We start from the raw sequence: 25,880 nt of genomic DNA, 5'->3' as shown, positions 1-25,880 counted from the left end.
TTTTTTAGAAATGAATAATTAGAATTTCTTTTAAATTATTTGATTTATTATCAATGTGTAATTAAACAAAAAATGAGTGTGTATTAGACCACAAGACTAAGCTCACACTTAATGACAACTTATATCTCCTTCTCAACTTCCGTTTGCCTCGATCGACCACATTTTTCGTAACGCTCTCGTCCCACATTCACCGGCTTACACTGTCTACAAGTCAAACGTGCCTAAAAAAGTTTTACTTCAAAATCACTCGTATAACTTAAATTTAAAAAAAAGTTTCACCAAGTTTATCATAAATTCTTTTTTAAAGTGTAAATTAATTCTAATCTAGAAATATTTTTTCTTATAAATAATTTGGTTATGTACCTATCAGCAATAGAATATCCAAATTATACACAATTTAGTATATATATATAAATAAATCATAATATATACACATAAATCATGTACGTGTGAGAGAAATCATGGAGTGGTGCCAGTAATGTTGGTGGTATTTTTCCTATTGGCTCAAAATACCGATTTTATGGGCAAAAGCTGCACCAGTCTCTTGTCACTAGTGTACCGGAAATCAACTTAAATGAAATGACATAATATATGTAACTACCAGTATATAAGTGTATAATCTATGTAGGTATGTAACTACGACGTCATCGATCGGCGTCTCTGCATTAACATGGCGGCCGCAGAGATTCAAGTTGTAAATCCCTCAAATTTAGCTAAAATAGAAAGGTTTGTTTATATTGTATACATGATACAAAAAAATATTAAAGTAACAGTGTTAGGTGTCTCAAAGTTACATTTTTTTTCCAATTCGTGCCGTGTTGTTTACTATTTTAAAATTAATGTTTTACACTTGGTTTGCAGTTTTCTCAATGATCCTAGTTATAAAGAAATTATTGAAAACTCCTCAACATTCAACACACGACTATGTGCCGAAAGAAGAATGCGTATGCCATTTATCGACACTCAAACTGGTAAGTTATCATGTTTTGATCTAACAAGAGTCCGATAGTAAATAAGACGCATCAAACATTTAAAAAATTATTAAACAAATATTTAATAATAGAAATGTGTTACAGTAACAAATATTGGATAGTCTTTAAATTAAGACCCGTCGAATTAATTTTGTAGATGAAATTTCAAGAAAACTTGTTTCAAATATAAATTCGTATCAATATAATTACACAAATTAATGTAAATAACTATTGTAACTTATCTTTCTTTAATCAGAAATCGATATGTATACTCAAAATTAATGGGATACCAGAAATCGTATTACTGCTCTAATTGACCTCATTTTTTATGGTAAACATATTAGTTGGTTTCATATCATGTTTTGTTATCTTGACTAGTTTTCATATTATTTCCTAACAGGAAAGAAATAATGTACACCATATTTGGGAATAATTTTATATCATATTTGGGACAAACCTGCAAGTTACAACATTTTAAATTTTTAATTGGAATTATTTTTCATCATCACCAAAACTAATGTAAAAATACAAATGGGATATTTATCTTTTCTTATGATCAGGAGACCTTGCATACTAGTGAAACACGGTTCTTACAATAATGCCAAGATATTGGAACTCAGCATCAGTAATAATTAGGAATTATTTTCTCAGTTTGTTTTAATATTATAATTACATACATTCATTTGAATACTAGCTGTGCCCACGACTTCGTCTGCATAGAATTTAACAAAAAAAATTATTGTTTAGTTTGCAGAGTTGTAAAACAAATAGCTTTTTAAAATAAAAGTAGCCCAAGTTACTCCTTATTATAATATCAGCTATCCAGTGAAAGTCCCATCAAAATCGGTCTAACTGTTTCAGAGTACAGACAAAATTGTAACAAATGTTATTTTGGTACAGGGTACACATCCATAGGCATTTAGTAAAAAGCAGTTATTATAATATTATAAATAGACACTCCAATTTGATTTATTTGTATAGATAATATTTAAATACTGTGTTTTGGTTGCCTAATGGAAATTGTTCGTGTACATCTTACAACTTATTTTACATTAAACAATATACTAAAAACAAATAGTTAAAAAAAAATTAAAGAAAAAATTTACAAAATTCTATAATCAAATCCTATAAAAATACTATATTTCATACCAAAAATAGTTTTCCTGTTTTCCTTCTCCTTATTACTTATTAGTAATGTAAACCTGTGGTTGTTTATGAACATACAGACCATGTCAAATATCTGTATGGAAAATACAGACATTTGTAGCACAACAGCTAACTTAGACCACTACTAGAGCATTTTACATATGAACAATATTATTTATTTTACTAGGTGTCGCACAGAGCCATTCCAATTTATTTATGACCAGAAAGCAGAGAATGCCAGGTGCAAGAGAGGGTCAACTTTACACATATCCTTCACAAAGGTATTTTGAACTAATTAACAATTTGAAAAAATGATTTCTAGTAATATATTAAAACAACTATACAAGTAAAATTGTTACAACTGATGAACAGAACCAAGATTCAAATCTCTAATATTTGGAATAGAAAAGCTTATATTTTTTTCTCTCTACTTATACAAAAAGTAAACTTTTAGGAAGAAAGATTTTAGAATTTCAAAATTACAGTAATTAACTTTTTTTTTTAATTGGCCATGTTATTACTGAACAATGTCAAGGCCTGATATGACAAAACCTTTAGCTTTCCTAGATAAATGAACCATCCTACAAAAAAAAAAATATCCAAATTTGAATCTGTACCTTCTGATATTAGCACAATGAACCTAACAAATTCTTAAGCTTATCATACTGGTGTATCAAAGAGATAAAATATTATAAATATGTCTAGATGGAGAAAAGCACGTCGTCAATATTTGACAATGTCATCTACACGGTGGGGCTGGAGCGCAGCAGATGCATCGGATAACATAGGGGAAGGAGAGAACAGCTCTGGAATACCCGATGGACTGGTCTGTGAGGATAGTAGGGATGGATCTCAAAGCGCCGCCAAGGATGACCCTAAGGTAAAAAATTAATAATTTCATCTTAAGCCTATCACTCATGTAAGTTTCAGTATGTCTGTAAAACATTGCTAGCAAAAAAATATTGTTACACTCAATACTCAATAGCACCATATATTTTAAGCCTGAACGAACTCATACACACAGAGAGAGCACAAACACTCATACAGTCATCTATTTATCTTGTCATGGTAAATGCGGTACTTGTATTTATGTACAAATAAGAAATGCCTATTTCTGTATATATCGTGCAAATAATGGCTGAGAGCACACGCAATATACATCATTTAATTAAAATAAGCTACAGACCATATAACATACTATAGCATATTTTTATCCCTAAAATATTCATTCCAGGAATGGTTCTACGATGAATTAGCAATGGAAGAGATGGAAACCGGTGAAGAACCTGAAGCAGAGTCTGATGAAGATTACTATGACGACACATACGCTAACCGCCGTAAAAGAAGGGGGGCAGCCCCCACAGGGCCCGGCTCCCGGGGAGGAAGGACAAGGAAGTCACAGCCCGATGACACACCAGTGAAAAGAGGGAGAGCGGTATGTTTTTGATATTTCCTAGATCTAGATACAAATAGAATATAGAAGGGCGGCTCCCACAGGGCCTGGGTTCTGGGTAAAAGGAGAAAAGCGGTATGTGAGATGTTTTCTTAATTACTAGATTGATATTATTGAAGTAGGGCACAGCAGACAATATCCTGCTGAAAATTGAGCAGCTCATCTGGGGAAGAAATATCTCCAGGAAGAAAAATTTAGGTTGAATATTTCAGTTTTTTTGATATGCTACCTTAACACATTTTCAAATCATTGAAGTATGGTTCAGCAGGATATATCCTGCTCAACCTTACAGACGATCACAGCTAAATAATACTGTTGTTAAGTAGTGTTGCTTTCCTGTGGTGAGTAAGATGGCCAGAGCCCCGGTGAGGAGGGGAGGGGGGAGGGTCAGGGGTAGGATCGGCAATGCGCTACGAAGTTTCTGGTGTTGCAGGCGTCTACGGTAAGCTAAGCTTGTTTGTCAGCCTTTTGTATATAAAAAAAGATCTTGTTTGATTTTTACTCATGACCATCCTAACTTTTTTTTGGTCTGGTTGTCTGTCCTCGTATGTGTCTCCATCATGCCTTGAAGAGCATGTAAAGCTGTTAGTCCCAGTAGTTGTCATAGATACTTGATAGCATTAGTTACTCACAGTGGAGAATATATCCCGCCATCCCGTAGTGAAGCAGCGTTGTAAATTAAGCTGCCGACCTTATAAATGGAGAAAGAGGGCTATACGCAGAAGTGGGATGTTAAGGGCTGAATCAACTAAATCTATCAATCAATAAATATTATAAATGAGAAAGTTATTTAGGAATGCTTAGTTCTCTTTTATCCTTTCTGAACTGTTTTAATGATGCTTATTATGTTGTGTGGTTACGGCAATAAAGAATATAGCCACCCCCTCTCTTCCCGTTGGTGTCGTAAGAGGCGACTAAGCGATAAAACAGTTCCACTACCACCTTGGAACTTAAAAAGCCGATCGATAGCGGGATAACCATCCAACTGCTGGCTTTGAAATACACAGACCGAAGACAGGCAGCAGCGTCTTCGGTGCGACAAACCAGCCCTGCGGTCACCAAACCGCCTGCCCAGCGTGGGGACTCTGGGCAAAACACATGAGTTCACGCTATTTTCGGCGTGAACATTTGGAGGCCTATGTCCAGCAGTGGACTGTGATAGGCTGAAATAAATTATGCTTATTTCTTTTTAACAATGGAGGATAAAGAGTTATTTATTTACCGAAATACTTTAATCAGAATTATCGCAAGTGAAATCGCGAAACACAAGTAGTAAAATAGGTTAGATAATAGTTTTTTTACATACATTTCAGGGTCGTGGTCGTAAACGCGCAGGACAAAGTGCGTTATTGCCGTACGAAGTTCCAGGAGACAGTGAAAAACCATATGGATGCGAACGTAAGTCCAGGAGGAAACACTAGCTTAGATAATCTAACGTCTATGTATAATATTACCGTAGGGATCATCTGTGACAAAATTTTAATCAGATTTTAGTAAATACCGCTATTACTGTCTTTTGTTAGATGGATAATGATTAGGTGGAAATCAAATACGCAACAGGCTAGATTTTATTTTACTTCAAAGAAAAAGTATTTGAAATTTTAACAATGCTATTCAATTCTGAAAATATTTTGTCTAGAAAATTGAGTAAAAATGACATAATTAAATGGAAGATTCCAACGTGTTTATATTTTACAAGTCGTGTAATAACAAACTTACATTTGAATTATATCAATATTTTAAATATTATTTCAATAATACAGCAATTGTTGAGGAAAAGATAAATAAAAAGCAACTTACACCTGATTTTCATGTATGAACAGCCAAAGCACTTGCTAGCCAAATAATTGTAAATAACAGATTGATCACAGATATTGCTAATTTTATTCAGACATTTTTGACACTATTCTCACTATAACGATAATTATTTCTTTTAAAATATATTTGGCAAATAAGACTAAATCTTAAGTTTTTTAATGCATTAGTAATTTTTGTTCACGTAATTACACACAATGTTTAAAGTTTCTAAAGGACAATGCTCATAAAGTATGAGAATAAAACCCAGGCCCGGCGCAAAAGAAATGTAACTCAAAATATAGGTAAAAATAAGTAATTAAATATTACATAGGGGGCATCATCGAAATCAATGGCTATATGTATGAAATTGCCATTTGAATTTTTACAGGGGTAACATGAGCAGCTGGGACTTATAGTTTAATTAAAGTGCTATCTGAAAAAACGGCCTGGGTTTTTTTTTTGAGCATTGTCTTTTGTTCTTCTAATTATGTGATATAACACAGACAGGTGGGAACTTTGTTAATAGGGCTTATTGTTTGTCATACTTTAATTTAACTGGTAGGTACATATAATTTTGTAATAAAGTGGGAATAAAATGTTCTCAAACCACAGGACACACAAAACATCATAATTTGTATTATATTCATACATACAAATACAGTAATATCCCGGACTTACGCGATAGGTGGGACTGAGCGCTATCCGCGTAAGTCGAATTCGCGTAAGTCGGGGTACAGTTTTGCGGGGTACTTTTCGTAATTGATCTGACTATCGATTCCCAAAAAACACAAAATCGTAACTTATGTACCTACGCGCCGATTCCGCACTACACGTCTGTGCCTGTTGTAAACTGAACGAATAATAATGCCGGTGGGGGGAGTCAAACAAAAAACGAATAGACGAGAAAATTAAATCGCGTAACTCCGAATTCGCGTAAGTCGAGGTAGCGTAAGTCGGGATATTACTGTACATATGTATCATAATTCATTAAATAAACACATAACAGCTTTATCATGAAAACATCCTTAACTTATTATTATTAAGATTTGACGTAAGACATATGACCACCATACTAAATAAAACGGTTGCTCAATTACACATATACATATACAAACACAATAAATTTATCTTCAGCGACAAGAACAAGTTTTAATAGTGAAAAAATGCAAGTATGAAGCATTGCTTATAAGGGAAAGGAATCCCGGAGATCCATTTTTTTGCATTTTAGTTTCACAAGGAATAAACATCCATATTTGTAGTATTTTCATAAATATCGCATCCTACATACTATGTTAATTAGTATTTGAGAGATGTGAAATATGGAGACGTCATTCTTTAAAAAAAAATTTTTTTTCTGGTAAAAATGAAATTTTAAGGTTAATCTCACATTATCATTTATATACGTCTTAATAAAGCAATGCCTAGATAAGCAGTATAAAATGTGCAGTGTCAACAGGGCCTTAGAATCAAGTAAATGTATAAATGCCTTAGAATATTTAGTGTCATAGCATAACAATGTACTTGGTAGTTTCGATGTAGTTTTATATATAGAACTGGCAACAACTAAATTCAATATATCAGATATATGAATAATAAGAATTTTGGTTTTTAAATAATATATAGGAGGGGTACTGTCCTATCAAACATTTATACTGACTACTGGTAGATTAGCGTACATTTTTAATTGATTTTACTGTATTCTGTAATAATGATATGACTAGTTCTTACTTATTGACTTTCCTTGAGAAAGTAGTGGGTTTTTAAATTTTTACATTACATTTTGTCTTTGAATCTTAAATTTTTTCCCTCTTAATGTACTTTTATCTGTTACTTTTAATGAAATGTCAAGTTTTAACACATGTAAATGTAACTTTGATGAATTATGAATTCTTGTGTTAAAAATAATCACAAACACAATGTAATGAAAATTAAAACTGGTCAACAAAGTTTATTGATGACATTGGACTGGTGCCAGTAATCGGTTTTAGATTTGTAGTTCAAATGAAATATTGATCAATACGTATATTTTCATCTATAAACATATTTGTGTTTATATTAGCACAGGTTACAAAATTTCTGTCTAACTTTTTATCTAACTTTAAGTCATTGGGATTTCTATATCTGCCTTTACTAGAACAGTATAAAGTTTAAACCTTTATAGAATATACAATTGGTCGGTACATTTGTAGGCGAAATTTATAAAGATGAATCCCTAAACATGTCCTCATAAATCGTAAACATGTTTAACTATTCATAAAAGAAAGCAACAATATGAAAATGCCTTTTTAATTGTTGTGTCTTTATGTAAAAGAAATTAGCGAGTAAGCGAATCTCAAGGATGCAACCATCTGATTATTTTTAAAAAACAACTTTGGATACTAAATTAACACTTTCTGCATAGTTTTTACACCAATCCTTAAAATGAATATGGATAAGAATTAAATGAATGGCAATTTATTATTGCATTTAAATAGATCCATAGGGAAAATCTTTTTAGACTAGTTTTAGCGTCACATTTTAATTGTAGATAAGTAATCTGCTGTTCTTTAGACTATCGTCTTAGCTTAATTTTTTAAATATTTTCATGGCCAATATACCCGATCCTTATCTAAGTAGTTACTATTTTCAATCGACTAAGATATATTTTCGTATTAAACGATCTTAAGATTCTCACTTTCAATAATTCCGTACACTTTTCGATATGTTTTTTTTTTGAAGTTATTCTTGACAATTTCTAATTATTGTCAATTACAAAAAGTTCAAAAATGTCTTACATCTTTTGTAGATTTATATATAAGGGACAAAATTGAAAATAACACCAAATAGTTGTAATGAAACGTTTATAAACACACTGCCACCGGAACTGTATCGATCGTTTAACAGTAGGGTAGTTGTTATATATTATTTTAATAGGTTAGTGTAGATATGCCTTATTGTTTTATCGGCTTAAACTTGGGAATGGGACAATGTTGCTTGAAGTCTTGAAAATATGGCAACTACAGAAGTTTTGAGTAATTTTCATTTTAGTTAATGCATTGGATGCACATATGATTCATATAATTTATAAATCAAATTTTTAGAAACATTTTATTGGTAATAAATCAAGTTAAACATTGTCTCATTAACATGTTTGATGTCGATTTTTTTTTTAAACTAGTAGTTACATTTTGAGCTAAAAATGACCTGAGTTTTGGGGAACTTAAAATCAATCTTTCAATAGGCAATAATTTTATACTAGATTAAGAATATTCAGAAATAGTTCTGTGGTGTCAAGGGAAAAGGCGATCCGTCAACAAATTAAATTACATTTTTGCTCCTATTGGTTCAAAATATTGTTATATACGTCTCATGCCAAAAAGGAGCTAAGTCACTTTTGTATTAAACATCAAATAAATTACAATTTTATAACAAATCACATGAACTGCTTTCTTATTAATTGCCCAGTATGTAAAGATCGATTATATTCCTGTTTCCTTAACACCACAGAATTATAAATTAGCAAACCCAAACATTTTAGAATTCTGTTTTCCAATTTATTATACATATTCAAAAGGAACAAAATTTTTGAAGCCAGCTGTCTCTAAACTTCTATCTTTACCCGTTCCTGTATGGATATATTGAAGGAATGTGTGACTATAGTCTGTTCAACGAGAAGAGATACCAAATGTAAACAAAGCCCATCATTTTTTCGTAGTGACGACGGAACAAACAAAATGTAGTCTATCTCTTTCTATCTTGTTTGTTTGCTATCTGCTGCACGTCTCTCTGCAAGGTCGAACGATATTTTAACTGGCCTTGAAAACAATCGGACAGCGTACGGCCCTTGGAATTTGTATTATTTATTTTTATTTCATTTCGTGTCCTGAAGTGCTCGGGTGATTTTTATATTTCGATAATTATTATTTAAGAAGTATCAAATCTTAAATACATAATTATATTTAATTAATTATATTTAATTCAGTAATTACAAAATATAAATATATTTTACATTTAAAATTTTTGTGTATGTAAAAAAAAAGGTTACAAAACTCTGTATAGTTGAATGACCTCGCATTTGGTTTGTTTACATTTGGTATCTCGGCTCGTTGAACGCACTATAGGGTAGTAGACTCCTGGGGAGGGTCAGGGGTAGGGTTGGCAACTCGCTTGTGACCCTTCTGGTGTTGCAGGTGTCTATATACTATGGTAACCGCTTACCATCAGGTGGACCGTATGCTTGTTTGCTACCCTTAGTGGTAAAAAGAACATCTTTAAATAATAGTTGATGGTATGGTCATTTTTAGCTCGACACTTAGAAAATATTCTTATCCTAAAAAAGTCTTATGAATCACAATGTATAATCACAATATTCATCTTTGAGCACTAATCGGTTTCGTATGTGTATGACTCATGTGTCTGTGATAGTTCTATTTATTTCATATATGTTTATAAATATATATGTATATATATTTTTTCTTTTTAAGATCTAGGAATTGACGAGATTTTTTTTCGGCAATGACTAAAGTTTTAAGTGATAAGTCTGTGCTAGTAGTGTTTTTTCGTTTGGTGTAGAAATTCTTCCAAAAATATACAATTACATAGTAATTGCAAAAAAAAATTTATAAAGAAAACGGGTTAATATCATCGTTGTTTAAAATTAAAATAATCACAGGAATGACGTATATTTTCAGGAGGATTTCTACAATTGTCGGATATCTAATAGCTTGGTATTTGTAAAAGAAAACGATTATTGAAAATTCTGTCTGGTTAATGAAACTGTTTAGTCTTCCATATCGAAGTAAAATTGACGTTTGGAAATGTTTGAAATGTACATATCTAAATTTCGATCGATAGAGCACAGGCTTTATTGGACGTGTCGTTCTGGATTTGAGGAGTCAGTATTGTTAATGTCTTTGACTGTTGTAAAATGATCATTTTGTATGTAGTTTTATTTTAAATTGTAAATTTAAAATATGAAATATTCAGTTGTATTTCTGTGTGCCAATTTCGTCTGCTTATGATTTAACGATTTTTATATGTCAAATCAGAAAAAATAGATTTGTATTAAGGTTCATTCATGCAATTATTATATATGTATTTTTCAATTACATAATAGGTAATTTTTTTAACTTAAAATCCACTATACAAATCTCTCTTTGCTACTTTCTTGAACTAATTAATTATACATGCGAAATAAAAACATTTAGGTTCCATAATTTATTCTATAAACTAAGTTAAAAGCTAACGTTATAGATTAAAAAAAAAAAATCTTTTTTTAGTATTTAAACCTTCCGTGGGCCTTAATGAACATACAAAAAAATAAATTAGCCAAATTGGTCAAGCCATTCTCGAGTTATGCGCTTAGCAACATATATACATTTTCAACCTTCAAAGACATTGGGTAAAATTTTAGTCATTGTCACACTATTATCGGCTAACATAGGTATTTATTGTAATGACTGCAGTGAAGTATTAGGATTCGATGTTATTCTTAGATCCAAACTATTATTAGCACCCAAAGATTGTTATGAATTTATACAAGAATATTTATGTTAAATAAGAAATAAAATTATCCAATGCGCATACATTTTTTAATTTTATATTGATTCGACTTTGAATGTTTGGATCTTTTTTGTTATATTTAATCAATAAGCGTAATAGCTACACGGTCATGTGCTGACATTACTCATATAAAAATTATATAACACGGTGAACGCCATGGGGGACACCAGTTGGACCTCTTATTTAGTCCATGGAGCTGGCTTTAAAGTTCTTAGTTACAAAAATTTTATGATAAGTTTTTATTGCCCTATTATTCTTAAAGATCTAATTTTCCTTACACTATCTGTCATATTTTTCTAAGTCCTATTTTTTAAGTTTAATTCCGAGGCACCAACGGTTGTTCCGTTGTGTGTCGACTACATGGTGTCCCCCATGGCCCAAACAGAAAACTAAAAATTCAAGGCGGCGTTTAACGTATTAAGGAATGTGTTAGTATTAAGTTATAACACTTTGAATATTGTTATCAAATGTTATGTAATATGTGTCATAACATGGTCGTCTAGCGAAATAGATTGTGTTAGCAGAGGGCAGATCCATTGATTTGAAGTCATCAATCATACGACCCTCGGAGCCTGCGTCCTCTAGAACTGAACATAGAACTATCACGACGGGCCGTCAAATTACAAAGTTATATACGAACGCTAAATGTGTTTAAAGACTTCAATTTTGAAAAGTTTTCGATCTTTAAGCGTTGGTATATAATGAAAGTTTGTAGACAAAGGTTATTGATTGATGACGGATAATTATGGAACTGCGCGTCTTGACACCGGTAGCCGTCGTGGTGCCTCCTCTATGCTCTGTTCTGATGACGTAGGCCTCCGTTACCCTTTATTTTCATTACCTTATTATTGGAAAAAATCGTTTCAAATGATTAGTTTTTCAAACAAATAGTTGAGTAAGTCGAGCTTAACCAAGGTGGAGGCACTACGATGGTGAGTACTGATTAATGTTTTTCTATTATGTTTATTTGAAATTTTATTGTTCGTATTGATTATTAACACGTTGAGCGTTTTTTCTATCTAGTTTTTTTTTTTCATTGAAACATGAAATTAATCTTTTTTTTTAATTATTAACTAGCTAAATATTAAAAATTAAACGATTAACTAACAAAAAAAAGATATTAAAATTGTCATTAAATACAGTCGCATAAATGCCACCGCTCACCGTGTTAACGTTAAACAGTGCGTTAAAAATAATTTGCATAAAAAATGTTGTGTACAAACAGTCTGCGGCGCTAAATACAAGACGCGTCCCGGTTTGACGTACCACTTCACACACACGCACAAGGAGGGCGCGGTGGGGGCGGGCCCGGGGGCTGGCGGTGCCGTGTCGGGGGTGGGGCCGGCGGCGGGCGGCAGCGACGACTCGCGGGACAGCCGCGCCCACTCGCCGCCCGCCCCGCCCCCCGCCACCGAATATCAAGACAGCTACGTCACGTTCCTGAACAACCCGGCAGGTTAGCCGAACCGAACCGAATAGTGGTCTTAGATGAGAGTCATGAGTCATAGTAACTAACACTGATGTACATAAAACGTATAAAATGTCTTTAATATTGGTGCAAATTTATAACTAACGCTGTTGTCGTGGCGTCACTTCTATGGTTTCGTACGTGTATTTTGTCTATTGAGCCTAAGTTTTTTATGGTTTGGGTATTGTTACTAAGAATTTATACTGATAATCGTTGTGTGGTCTTGCAATACCTACTGATAATAAATCATGCGTAAAATTGTGGTTATAAGGATTGTTTGAGAAATATTTGGTTATACTTAATTATTTGGCAATAGATAACAAATGAAAAATTAGTTACATTAATAATGACATAGAGAGAATATAAAAATATCAAAAATTTGTTTCTTAGGATTGGTATGTAAAATAAATTCCACGTTTATTTTTATTGTGTGAAAATTGTAGTGTTAGGATTTTTAGAGCTTATTTTATGTATGTAAGGATTTTTAGGTTTCTGTAAAATACTAGATTGTCGGATGATTTAAATCGAATCGAATACCACTATTCGGTTCGTGCTTTTTCTCACAATTGAAATCATATATATATATATAAGTTATTAATTTATTTTTTCTATAAGTTTTATTCCATATGTATTTTAATTTTGGTGTTTTGTTTTTTTTTTTTTTTTTTATTTATAAATTCTTGTATAGTACGATTTTTTAGAGCTCTCGTTCTGGTTGATTTTTATGGTAATCAAGTAGTTTTTGATTAAAATGTGACGCCCATTTTGTGTAACATATCCTGTAACTCTTCGATAAATGCACGCATAAACACTTAGTGTGGATACTTTCTAAGAAATCGTAATATCGTTTACTTTTTATTTTATTATTTCTAATGTGAGAACATGAACTCAATAACCGAGCTCGGCCGGCGCCCACAGGCCCGCCCGCCGCCGCGGCCCGGCGCCCGTCTCCGCCCCCGCGGCCCGCCTCCGCGGATACATCTTCATCGGACTCCGCCCACGCGCCGTTGGTGCCGCCCAACCCCGCGCCCGCCGCGCCGGCCGTGCCGCCCGCACCAGCATCTGCCCTCGTCGCGCCGCCCGCTCCTGCCATAGCCACGCCCACCACCAGCGCGCCCAAGCTCAAGGAACCAGTCAAAAAGGTCAAAATAGTTGCATGTATACATAACCAACCTGGTGTAGTAATGCGCGAATGCGTAATGAATGAATGCGTAAAAGTCGCCTAAAACATCGGCCCTTTGAGGGTTCGACTCCCGCTCGGGATAGATATTTGTACAAACATTTCCATCCGGTTTGAATGTATGTCCTTGTGGGTCTCCCCACCGTTTCGGAGAGTACGTTAAGCCGTCGGTCCTATTTATAGTCACACTATTTTGTGTGTTGGTTATTTTTTTAGATTTATGTTTCTTGAAAATTCAAATTATTGACAAAAATAACATGTGCGATAAAACATAGCTTAAGATCAAGGAAACTTGCTTTCATGTAAATAGAACCCCATCGAAATTGTTCCATTCGCTTTAAGAGCTACGATGCCCCAGACACATAGATATCTCACATTTGCGACCGAGGTTAAAAGGGATAGATTTTTAAAATGAATATTATAGATATAAACTTCAATCACTCAAACACATAATTATATTGTATCATCAGAATGATCCCTCATTTTATAACGTGAAACTGCTCACCCACAGGCATCGCCATCGCCGTATTGCGACTTCTGCCTCGGCGACGACCGCCAAAATAAGAAGACTGGCACTCCCGAGGAGCTCGTGAGCTGTTCAGATTGCGGCCGCTCAGGTAAGAGGCGGGGCCGCCCGCCCAAGTGCCCCGCCCGCCCCACAACACCCTCCCCTTGCTACCACATAGTGAACCGTGTCTGTGAACGACATCGAGCCCTTCGTGACCCCGTACGTCGCAATGGCGTTGTGGAAATCCTGTCCTCGATGTCCTATCCGGCAGCTGACTTCGATTCCTTCGCTTCCCGTACTCGTTTACTCGAAAACTGCGACTACGCGCGACCCTCCCCACTCTCCCCACTTTCCCCTCACTCCCCGCTTACTCCCCACTCCCCACCCTCCTCCCGTCAAAGCCCTGCACGCGACACATTAGAGGTCTTAGTCAATGGGAATGGAAATTAGACTACTCGGGCTCGTAGAGTATGAGCGGTGTAACAAAACGAACTGTTTGTTATATAGGAACCGGGCTCGTAACGGTAATAGTCTAGGATTACATACCCTTATGTGTTTAATGAAAATGTTCCAGTCATTTTTCACTCCATTGATACTTTCATTGTAAGATAGCTACTTACGCGCTCATTGGACGGTTTATGCGGAACTAACTTACCTTCTCAATTTATTTACTTTAATAAATAATTAACGTTGTCTGGATGCGATATCATTAGGCAACTTATCGAGTATATGTCGATATATGTATTATCTTGCATGTGCACTGGATCATTATCATCAAAGACACGAGGAGGATACATATTCCTTAAGCCGGATCTCTTACTGTAAAGTGATCGAGTCGAATCGAGTATTCAAATGTTATTTGTATGTCTCAAAGTGTGTCGCATCACAAATACGTCTTCATAGCTTCTCACCAAAGAGGTTCGCTTGTTTAGTTTTACGTTATTCGTACATTCCAAGTCATAATCGTTATAGTGATAGATATATTTATATTCTATTTTTTTGGAATAGTCTTAGTAAACAAATATGGCGTACTTCCGACCACAAACAATATTACTATATTGTAAGTATAGTAAAGTGACACAAAGAGCCAATGAATGAACAATATTAATAAGCCATAGACAATCATTTTATGTTCAAATATTTAACGCTAACATATTGTTAAAATTATTTCAAAGCCTAATAATATAATTGAACATTTTTGCTAAGAATGAGTAGAGGTACAGAATTACGAAAAAAAATAATAAAAAAATAATCGAGCATCGAGCATAAAAGGCAACAAATTTATATTTCGTTTATGTGAAATGGTCCGTAAAAAAGACGTTAATTAATTAAATAATTATTATTGTCACATTATTTATATTTACTATGAATAAAAAACCTTGCGCCGGCGGCACACTATCTAACATCTAAAAAAAGGACTAATAACATTGTTCTCCACGAAGCTCTCATTGGGTAATCCAAAAGTCTCAAATTTTTTTCCTACAGTAAACTTTTATGCCATTGCTATGTGTTATAATATTATATGGGATAGTGTTAAAAATGTTCAGGGTGAGATTGATATTCAGAAATATTCATGATATAAAATAAAACCTTTACAATGAACACTTTGTTTGCGCTCAACATAAAAAAAAGAAAAAAACAATTAATAACAAATCGCTTTACGGTAACATTATTTAACAAATTATAATTCGTGAAAATTTATAATTGTATTTGCTCGCAAACGAAAAAAAACCGACTTCAATTACATCGACAAGTAATACAACGTAGGTAGACGAAAAAATAGTCAAGTAAATACGCGTTATCAAAGATTATTCAAAAAGTTGTAATCAGAAATATAATTTAAATGGGACCAAATGACACACACCACCTTTCGATTAAAAAATTTTTTTGTCGAAATCGGTCTACCCTGTCAAAATTTCTGAAGTAGCATACATAAAAAAAAACAGTCGAATTGAACCTCCTCCTTTTTTAGAAGTCGGTTAAAAACATAGTTAAAGAACATGGCCTATTTTATCGCTCATGTTGTTCATTCACTTATACTCATTCACCTCTAAAAATAGTAAGACCACATCCCTATTTGCCTTTTAAAAAAAAATATATTGAACTGTCATATTTAAAAATATTAGTTATCTGTACTCTCGGAATTCGTATTTTAGTAGTTTTTATGTGTTTAAAATGATAAAATGATATTTGTTTTTAGTGAAATAAATAGTAAATGAAGTTTAACAATTGTCCGTAAGCTAATGTGTTGTGTGAGTGATAAATGCGGAAAAAACGTGAATTACGATTGACAGGGGTTTGTTTACCAAATAAGACTCTTCCAAAAAAACGGAATATACATATCTGCGCGTATTTTTTTTTTTTTTTTTTTTTTTTGTTTTGTGGATTTTAGGATTTCATATTTTTAGATACTGTTTCAAAGTATATGTGATGTTGGTTATATTTTTTAAAGATTTTAGAAGTATGTGGTCAAGATAACTGATCATTTTAGTATTCGTTTTTTATAGATACAAGTTTTATTCAGATTTTAAACTAAATCGCGAGTTATTAGTTACCAAATTATATTATCATATATAGATCATTTTTATTACATAGTAAATGGTAATTTTTGTAATTATAAAACTCCGGACTTGTGGTCGCGTGCATAATTGATTAAATCAAATAAAAAGTCTAATAACATTTGATTAGTACCTATTTAAAGCAACCAAAATATGTCTTAATTTCTGTTACTTAAGATTTTAGTAAAATATTTTATATCGTAGTTATCAAAACTAAAAGTTTTAAATAAATTTAAATTTGAAGCAAAAATCTTCTTTCTTATAACAACAAATTGTACTGATTTGTATTTTAGACAACATTTAAATAAATAAGACTAAATATTGCAAATTTAATTTGGTTAATTGTAAGTACAATAAAATGTACGCAACACTAATTCTATAAAAATTGATATATTAAAATTTATTATTATTATATTAATTCCATAAATTAAAAAAAAAACTACAAATTATTTATTTTGTGACATATCCGATTGTTTCAATCATCTCTTCGCGGTACATAAACGGTCTTACTTATAAATGTTTCTTAATTTTTAATCAATTGCTTAGCAACGGATTAGCAAAAACCTCACTTATAAACACTACTTAGCGTTAAGAAGTCGTTAAGTAATGTTTAAATAGCCGTCAAATTTAAACACTGCTGAGACATAGTTTAACACCTGCTAAGCGGCAAGATGGCGGATTTCACATAAATCAGCTGTTCTATTGTGACGTTTGATCTACTTACTTGCGTGTGTTTGTTAGAGAAAAAAAATTTATCATTCTTTGTTCATTTCTTAACTAAGTAACAGCTAATCAACGTTTATAAGTAATCAAAAGTTAAACATGGATTTATAGTTTAAGAGCGGTTTAACTAAGCGGTGGCTAAGTATTGCTTAGCGAGATTTTTATAAGTAAGACCGAAAAGGTTCAATACATATTATTAAACCCTTTTTAAAAGAAAAAAATCTTATACATATCTATAACATTAGGTACTTATAAATTTTGAATGGGTATACATTATACGAACATGTGATCTTATTGTTGCCATGTTTATGTCTATAATGAAAATGGATGCCAAATAATCGTAATTTTATGTGTAATCTGTTGTATGCTTAGGAATTAAAAAAAAATGGATGGTCTGGTACTTTTCGCATAGTATTGAATGAATGGCTTCAAGTGTCAAATGCCCAAATTATTTTACAAGTCTTTCTCCTATAGTATCCCAAATAAACAGAAATTTATTTTAATGTCTGTGTCTATTATTTTGTTATATACCAATTTGTTAATGCCAGAGGCTCTTGATAAAGCTATCTAATAACAATATCCAAAAGATAAAAGTTTATAATATATTTCTACTTTTCACCATCCAATTAAACTTTGTCTCTCAGAAAAGTCTATTTACAGACGAATTGAATACTGAAGTGAAACAGGGCAGAGACCGTTTTGTTGAACTGGTGAAACCATATTTTAATAATAGACTTGTCCCAATTTGTGTTGTCTAAAAAAACCATGGAACCATGGAATTTGGTAAAAATTAAAATCTGCTACGTTTTTGAATGATTTCAGTAACATTCAAGCCTCATAAAGCGTCAGTTAGCCTAGCCTAGTCATTCTATAGTCTAATATAACGATTGAACTATGACATTAACATGTGTATCATATGGCAACAATTATATTTTGTCAGAAATAATAAATCTTAGAAAAACATTTATTTACAGGCATTGTTCACACAAACCTTAGCGAACTTAAAGTAAATATATCTGTTATCACAGAAATAAGTTTTCCATATAATTGGAGGGTAGTTTAGATATTTATATTTTATTACAGTTATATCGTCAAAAATTAAAACCACGAGGCATTCATTTGTCTTCCTATATTTAGTGAAATGTGTGCCTTGATATTTGACTAATTTATAAAGCATTTACATATTATTTTATATGTTGACCGTATGCGTCATGAAATTTTATTTTAATGTGCCTTAGACCATGTTTTATTCACATTGATAAATTCATTGATAGCATATTCGAATACTAGAGTAATGTTTTTAATTTAACTGTCTTTAGTGTACCCGTAAGCCTTAAATAAAATTTTACGAAGTTTTTAAATTACTGGAATTAATTAAATTAAAACGTTAATTTTTTTGAAAATTATTGTTATATGAGAGAATTTAAATGTTTATTTGTCTAATTGCTTGATGTCATGATAAAAAAAACACGCGTCTACTTTGTATATTATCACCGCGAAGGTACTTACAATAATTATTATATAAATTTATTATTATTATAATATTTAATTTTTTTGTCATAGATAAATTAAAAAAAAAATCGTCTCATTTGATGTTTCTTGAATTAGTCCTCTTAATAAGTTGGAGGAAGGGAGATAAAGAAATTCCATCTATTTAGAGCTTACAAGTGCCTTTTATAAAACATCTTAAATGCTTGACCCAAAGATTTGTAATGAAAAATTTAATTTAAAAATACGAATTTGTCGTATTTTCGATGTATCATTCCTAATTGTGTATTAACGTTTTCTCATTAAGATTTGTTGTATGTTCGTGTTTAGTTGTGTTATGTTAAGAAGCTAAGTAACCAAATTTTATTATATTAAAGTGGCTATTTACTGTAATTATGTTTATCGGAATGTTGAATAAGCTTATTTACTTTGTTTCTAATATTAGATGTTAAATTTATTTCAGTATATTAAAATTGAACATTTTATTTTACCCTGTGTTAGCTCTCAGAACAAAATCTATATAAATGTAGATTAAATATTATTCTATATTCAGTTCCTATGTTGTCGTTAGATTTTTTTCACGCTATGCTTAGTCCGTGTATTTTTTTTTTTAAACCAAAAAGTTTTTGAATGTGTCACAGAGTATAGCAAATGTTACCAATGTGTTTATACTTCTATTTGTGTTATTTCTTTTGTTTGAATTATATGAATAAATATGTCTGTCGTTAACTGTAATTCTTTATGTAATCATAATTGTACCAAATTTGATATACTGTATAGTATAATTAGATAGTATTTTAAATATGACAACATTATTGTTTTTTTTTTAATAAATGGTTTTTCAGTGTTGTACATGACAGTACACAAATATTATGGACAGTACATTGTATAAAAAGTTATATGAATAAATAAGTTATAATTCAATACAGATTATTTTAGAAAGTATCAAACATTGTAGTACGGAAGTGCATAAAGCTTACTTTAAGATATTTTCGTTAATATATATTATTACAACATGTATTTGAGGCAATGCTTTGACTGGGCAATTTTATGTCGCGCGAATGTCTATTTAAACCAGTTGCTTTCTAATTGTAAAAAGTTGAACAATAGTCGTGCTACAGTTGCCCGGTTAACGATTAGCCTAATATATTAGTCATCGATATTCGTTAATTTTTGTAAAACACCTTGAAATGTTTGATAATATATTAAAATTGTATGCTATTAAAGCGTATTGGATTTTTATTTATATAATTGTGCTGAAGAATAGTGAACTGCACTTCCTTACAACATTATGTGATACTTTGAGAATATATTTGTTTAATAAAATAGCCGTAATGTGTCCCTTTGTTATGATTTTATTTATTTTTCACTATTGTTCGGCACATTGTTTACCCCTTAACTAAAAAAATATTAGATGAAATGATATTTAAGAAGATGCCAGTACGATTGAGGTTAAGATAATGTGCCCAACAGTAAGTGAAAATTTTATTAATGTTTTATTTATTAATTGTAACACTTAAATATATTAATATTATGTTTTCATTGCATTGCAAAATAATGTCTCAGGGGAGTTAAGTCTGAAGCACTCCAATATTAAAATATATGTTTAATTACTGTTAAAGTATTCTTATATAATAAATGCAAATGAGTTCTTTTATGAAGTATGACTAGTTAAATATAAAAAAGGAGGGTAGCAGAGATTTTTGCTTTATCGGGCTTAACTGTCAAGAGTTACTAATAATATTTTTATACTTTACTTGTTTTTTAATTGTTTAAAATTTTTAAATCGTATGCATACAGGTCACCCCACATGTCTGCAGTTTACAGTGAACATGATAGTGTCTGTCCGCAAATACCGCTGGCAGTGCATCGAGTGCAAGTGTTGCTCGGTTTGCGGCACCAGTGATAATGATGTGAGTCTGTGATATTTGTTTATTTCTTATTCAAAATATGATGTCGGCTCAGCATTAGCGTCTTGATGTTTAGCCAGATTTTTTTTTATGTCACTAGGTCAGCAAACAAGCGCATGGCTCACCTGATGGTAAGCGATTACCGTAGCTTATAGACGCCTGCAACACCAGAAGCATCGCAAGCGCGTTGCCGACCCAATCCCCAGGAGCTCTGATCACCTTACTCACCAACAGGAACACAATACTGCTTGAAAACAGTATTATTTAGCTGTGATCTTCTGTAAGGTCGAGGTGCTACCCCAGTCGGGCTGCTCAATATTTTGAGTAGGAAGTTCCTGCTGTGCCCTACCTCAGTTAAAAGAGTGAGGATCAGTCAGATAGATGGAGATGTAGTAATACTATATATAGTATAACCAATCAGAAGTTGTGTACTCACATCACGTCGGGGTCACCCATTCTAGCTATGTGCTATTTGAGCTATTTTAATATGGAAAACTAAAATTAAGTGAATGACTATTTTTGGGACGCCTATAAAATCCCGGTTGTCAAAACCTCGATCATGCGCGTTGGTCCTTATATATCGTTCTTTTATAATGACAAAATAAATGTCAGTATAAAAATTGCGCTAGAAAAAGTTTAGCTCCTTTTTTCAAATCCGCCGTATACTACCGGTATCCTGCGGATATGCTTGTATATATATATGTTGTTATGCAAGTAAAGTATTCGGTTAGTGCCATCTCGTAGGTAGTGACAGGATTCCGTAGCTGTAGAAATTTTGGGACTTCTCAATAAAAAACCGCGACCAATAGTTTTGACAGTCCTCTCTTGATGTTAATTTTCAACTACCTAAAGAATTTTGAGGAAACCGAAACTGATAGAAATTAGTGGGTGCAAGATCGGGACTATATGGTGGATACAATTAAGCCTTTCCAGTCAAACTCTCAAATTTTGTGGCTAAAAACGTGTGTGGTCGGGCGTTGTCGTCGTGAAAGACCACATCTTTTCTGTTCATATTTATTCTAGCCGCTTATTCTAAATTTCTTGCTTAAGTCTTATCAGCTGAATCCCCTTATTGTGACACATGCGGCCTGCTAGACGATTTACACCACATATTAAGTGAATGTTATAAATACGAAACGGGAGAGAATTATTGATGAAACGATTTAGTATAAATAAATTTGATATGGGTACTTTTTTTTCTGTGTTAACAGAACCTTTGTCTGATTCAGCAAATTCGTTAGTTAATATGATCTGACATCATCAATGATTCTTTCTCCATTTCTTAGACATAGTGAGAATTAGGGTATGATGGGGCTGGCATGTCTGTGTAGACAAAAGTCCCTAAAAAATAAAGAATAAAAAAAAAGTCTTATCAGAAATCAGAATCGATGGTTTTGGCCGGTGGCAAAAGCTCATAATGAATGACGCCCTTCCAATCCCACCATACACTCAACATCACTTCACCTTGTGTCTTCTCATTCTTATTTTTTAAATAAAAGAAAGATTTTATTACAACTTTTTACTAGAATATACGAAAACACTTTTTCCCCGACTACTATAATGTATTATGTGGACTCCCTATAAATAAATATTATCGCGGTAGCCACCACAGAAAATATATTGCTCAAAATCTGGATCAGCCGGTCTGGGGAAGTAATAGTAATAATAATCATATACTTTATTGCACATTTAAATAAAGAACAAAATTTACTTTACAAGCAATTATAATCACAAATTGTACAGCCGGGCGATCTTATTTACTAAAAAGCAATGTCTTCGGGACATCCTTATAATGAAAGGGATATTGTTTTTCAGATGGGCAGGTTGTATAAAAATATAAATAAGTAAAAAAATACAACGTATAACAATTATATATACATATATATAGTATCTTAACCCTTCAAAAGATCACAGCTAAAAATACTGCTTTAAAGCAGTGATGTGTTCCTGTGGTGAGAAAAGTGGCTAGAGCTCCCGCGGAGGGTCGGGAGTAGTGTCGGGAACGCGTTTGCAATGCTTTTGGTGCTGCAGACGTTAATAAGCTACAGTAATCGCTTACCATCTGGTGAGCCCTGCGCTTGTTTGCCGGCCCGTATGCAATACCAATCGACCCGCCGGCCGCAGGACCAGCTGCTGTTCTGCGACGACTGCGACCGCGGCTACCACATGTACTGCCTGGCGCCGCCCCTCGACACGCCGCCCGAGGGCTCGTGGTCCTGCGCGCTCTGCATCAAGGAGTTCCACTAGGTGGGCAGGGCGGCCGCCGCGGCGTCGCCCACCGCGACACCGCACACCGCACACCACGACATCACCACCCACTGCACACTACACACCACACACCACGACATCACCCTCCACTGCACACTACACACCACACACCACACACCGCACACCACGACATCACCACCCACTGCACATTACACACCGGACACCACACACCACACACCGCACACCGCGACATCACCACCCACTGCACACCACACACTACACACCGGACACCACACACCGCACACCGCGACATCACCACCCACTGCACACCACACACTACACACCGGACACCACACACCGCACACCGCGACATCACCACCCACTGCACACTACACACCGGACACCACACACCACACACTACACACCGGACACCACACACCACACACCGCACACCGCGACATCACCACCCACTGCACTGCACACTACACACCGGACACCACACACCACACACCGCGACATCACCACCCACTGCACACTACACACCGGACACCACACACCGCGACATCACCACCCACTGCACACTACACACCGGACACCACACACCGCGACATCACCACCCACTGCACACTACACACCGGACGCCACACACCGCACACCGCGACATCACCACCCACTGCACACTACACACCGGACACCACACACCACACACCGCACACCGCGACATCACCACCCACTGCACACTACACACCGGACGCCACACACCGCACACCGCGACATCACCACCCACTGCACACTACACACCGGACACCACACACCACACACCGCACACCGCGACATCACCACCCACTGCACACTACACACCGGACACCACACACCACACACCGCGACATCACCACCCACTGCACTGCACACTACACATCGGACACCACACACCACACACCGCACACCGCGACATCACCACCCACTGCACACTACACACCACACACCGCACACCGCGACATCACCACCCACTGCACACTACACACCGGACACCACACACCACACACCGCACACCGCGACATCACCCTCCACTGCACACTACACACCGGACACCACACACCGCACACCGCGACATCACCACCCACTGCACACTACACACCGGACACCACACACCACACACCGCACACCGCGACATCACCACCCACTGCACACTACACACCGGACACCACACACCACACACCGCACACCGCGACATCACCCTCCACTGCACACTACACACCGGACACCACACACCGCACACCGCGACATCACCACCCACTGCACACTACACACCGGACACCACACACCACACACCGCACACCGCGACATCACCCTCCACTGCACACTACACACCGGACACCACACACCGCACACCGCGACATCACCACCCACTGCACACTACACACCGGACACCACACACCACACACCGCACACCGCGACATCACCACCCACTGCACACTACACACCGGACACCACACACCACACACCGCACACCGCGACATCACCACCCACTGCACACTACACACCGGACACCACACACCACACACCGCACACCGCGACATCACCACCCACTGCACACTACACACCGGACACCACACACCGCACACCGCGACATCACCACCCACTGCACACTACACACCGGACACCAAACACCACACACAAGTTTTTTTTGACTTAATATTAATAGTATTTTTTTAATTATTTTCAGGTGGATAGTATTAATACGATGGGATACAGTATATGGTTTGTAAGTGTTGACTGTATAAACGATGTTGCCATAGATTATAGAATAGATTAACGCTTAGTGTGGATTTATGATCAATACAAACAAAAAAATCATTTTTACGATATTACAGGGATTTTTGTCGAAATATATTTTCAAGAGGAACAGATTAAGTTTTTCTCATACAATTTTTTTTGTTTAATTTGTGTTGTATAGATCAGCGTAAAAAAGTATATATGTATTGCTATTTTCTTAATAATAAATCCACATTAAGTATAAAAATAATAAATTTCTTGCGTACTCTAAATGTAAAAATCACGTCTACATATAGTTCTTTCTACCTCTACCGGTGCTTGCTTTAGCTGTTTTTTTTTAGTTTTCTAAATTTGCCAATACTGCCCGTGGAATAGGATTTAATTTTATTTATTACAATTACCACAAAATATAACTTGGATCGTAATAAATGGTCATAAAAAAATCGCGAAACCTGAAAGCTTAAAAAAGTATATTTTATATCGTTTTTTTTTACAGTTATGTACATTTTTATAGTTATATTAAAACATGTAGTACAGATAACATCAGTCAGAATAGATATTATGATATTTTAAGTATTAATTTCTTATGAGTTTGTCGTAGAAATAAATCATTATTAACATGAATTCGAAAAACCAAAAAATCAAAATGTATTGGGTTTTTTTTATATATCCAGACAAGTCATTTATATAAAATATTAATAAGGGCCTGTCAGTTGTGGATAGCGCTATTTACAGGATCCGACAGTAAAATGGTATTGATTCATTTTTTACATTCTACTATATTTATGAGATATTTCCATTCGCATATATTATATTCTTAAAGTTCTAATTGTTTTAATTGAGTAGAAATAGACCGCTGTCAAAGTCTATGGTCATCCGCCAAATATTGTTACCCATAACTGGTGAAACAGACCCTAAATATATTTTTTCTTTTTTTTTAAGTACAAATTTTAGTTCAGTAATCATATTTTTTTAACTTTGACATATAATATATATGTATAAGCATTCCAAGTTGAAAATAACTAATGTCTTTTCGTTGGATATTGTAAATTAAGTATTGAAACATACCTCTTTATTTGAAATGGGATTAAGTTACTGCTAAGGTCATTTGATAAAAAGATTAACCTTTCAATCAGATAAAAAAAAATCATCA

General features: G+C 34.3%; 1 protein-coding gene across 1 annotated transcript; it reads left to right on the top strand.

Annotated features, from left to right (window-relative positions):
• Positions 1-543: 543 nt before the first annotated feature.
• On the top strand, positions 544-25,358 carry LOC123665420 (zinc finger protein ubi-d4 A). The gene is made up of 12 exons (XM_045599730.1): positions 544-726; positions 862-971; positions 2,305-2,398; positions 2,823-2,997; positions 3,352-3,552; positions 4,884-4,968; positions 12,134-12,364; positions 13,277-13,518; positions 14,068-14,173; positions 20,634-20,746; positions 22,868-22,990; positions 24,678-25,358. The coding sequence occupies exons 1-11, from the start codon at positions 671-673 to the stop codon at positions 22,988-22,990; spliced, it is 1,536 nt and encodes a 511-aa protein (XP_045455686.1). The 5' UTR covers positions 544-670; the 3' UTR covers positions 24,678-25,358.
• The last annotated feature ends 522 nt before the right edge of the window (positions 25,359-25,880 follow it).

The sequence above is a fragment of the Melitaea cinxia genome, chromosome 24 (genome assembly GCF_905220565.1).
Source record: "Melitaea cinxia chromosome 24, ilMelCinx1.1, whole genome shotgun sequence".
Lineage (NCBI taxonomy): Eukaryota > Metazoa > Arthropoda > Insecta > Lepidoptera > Nymphalidae > Melitaea > Melitaea cinxia.
This window is presented reverse-complemented; position numbering and strand designations above follow the sequence as displayed.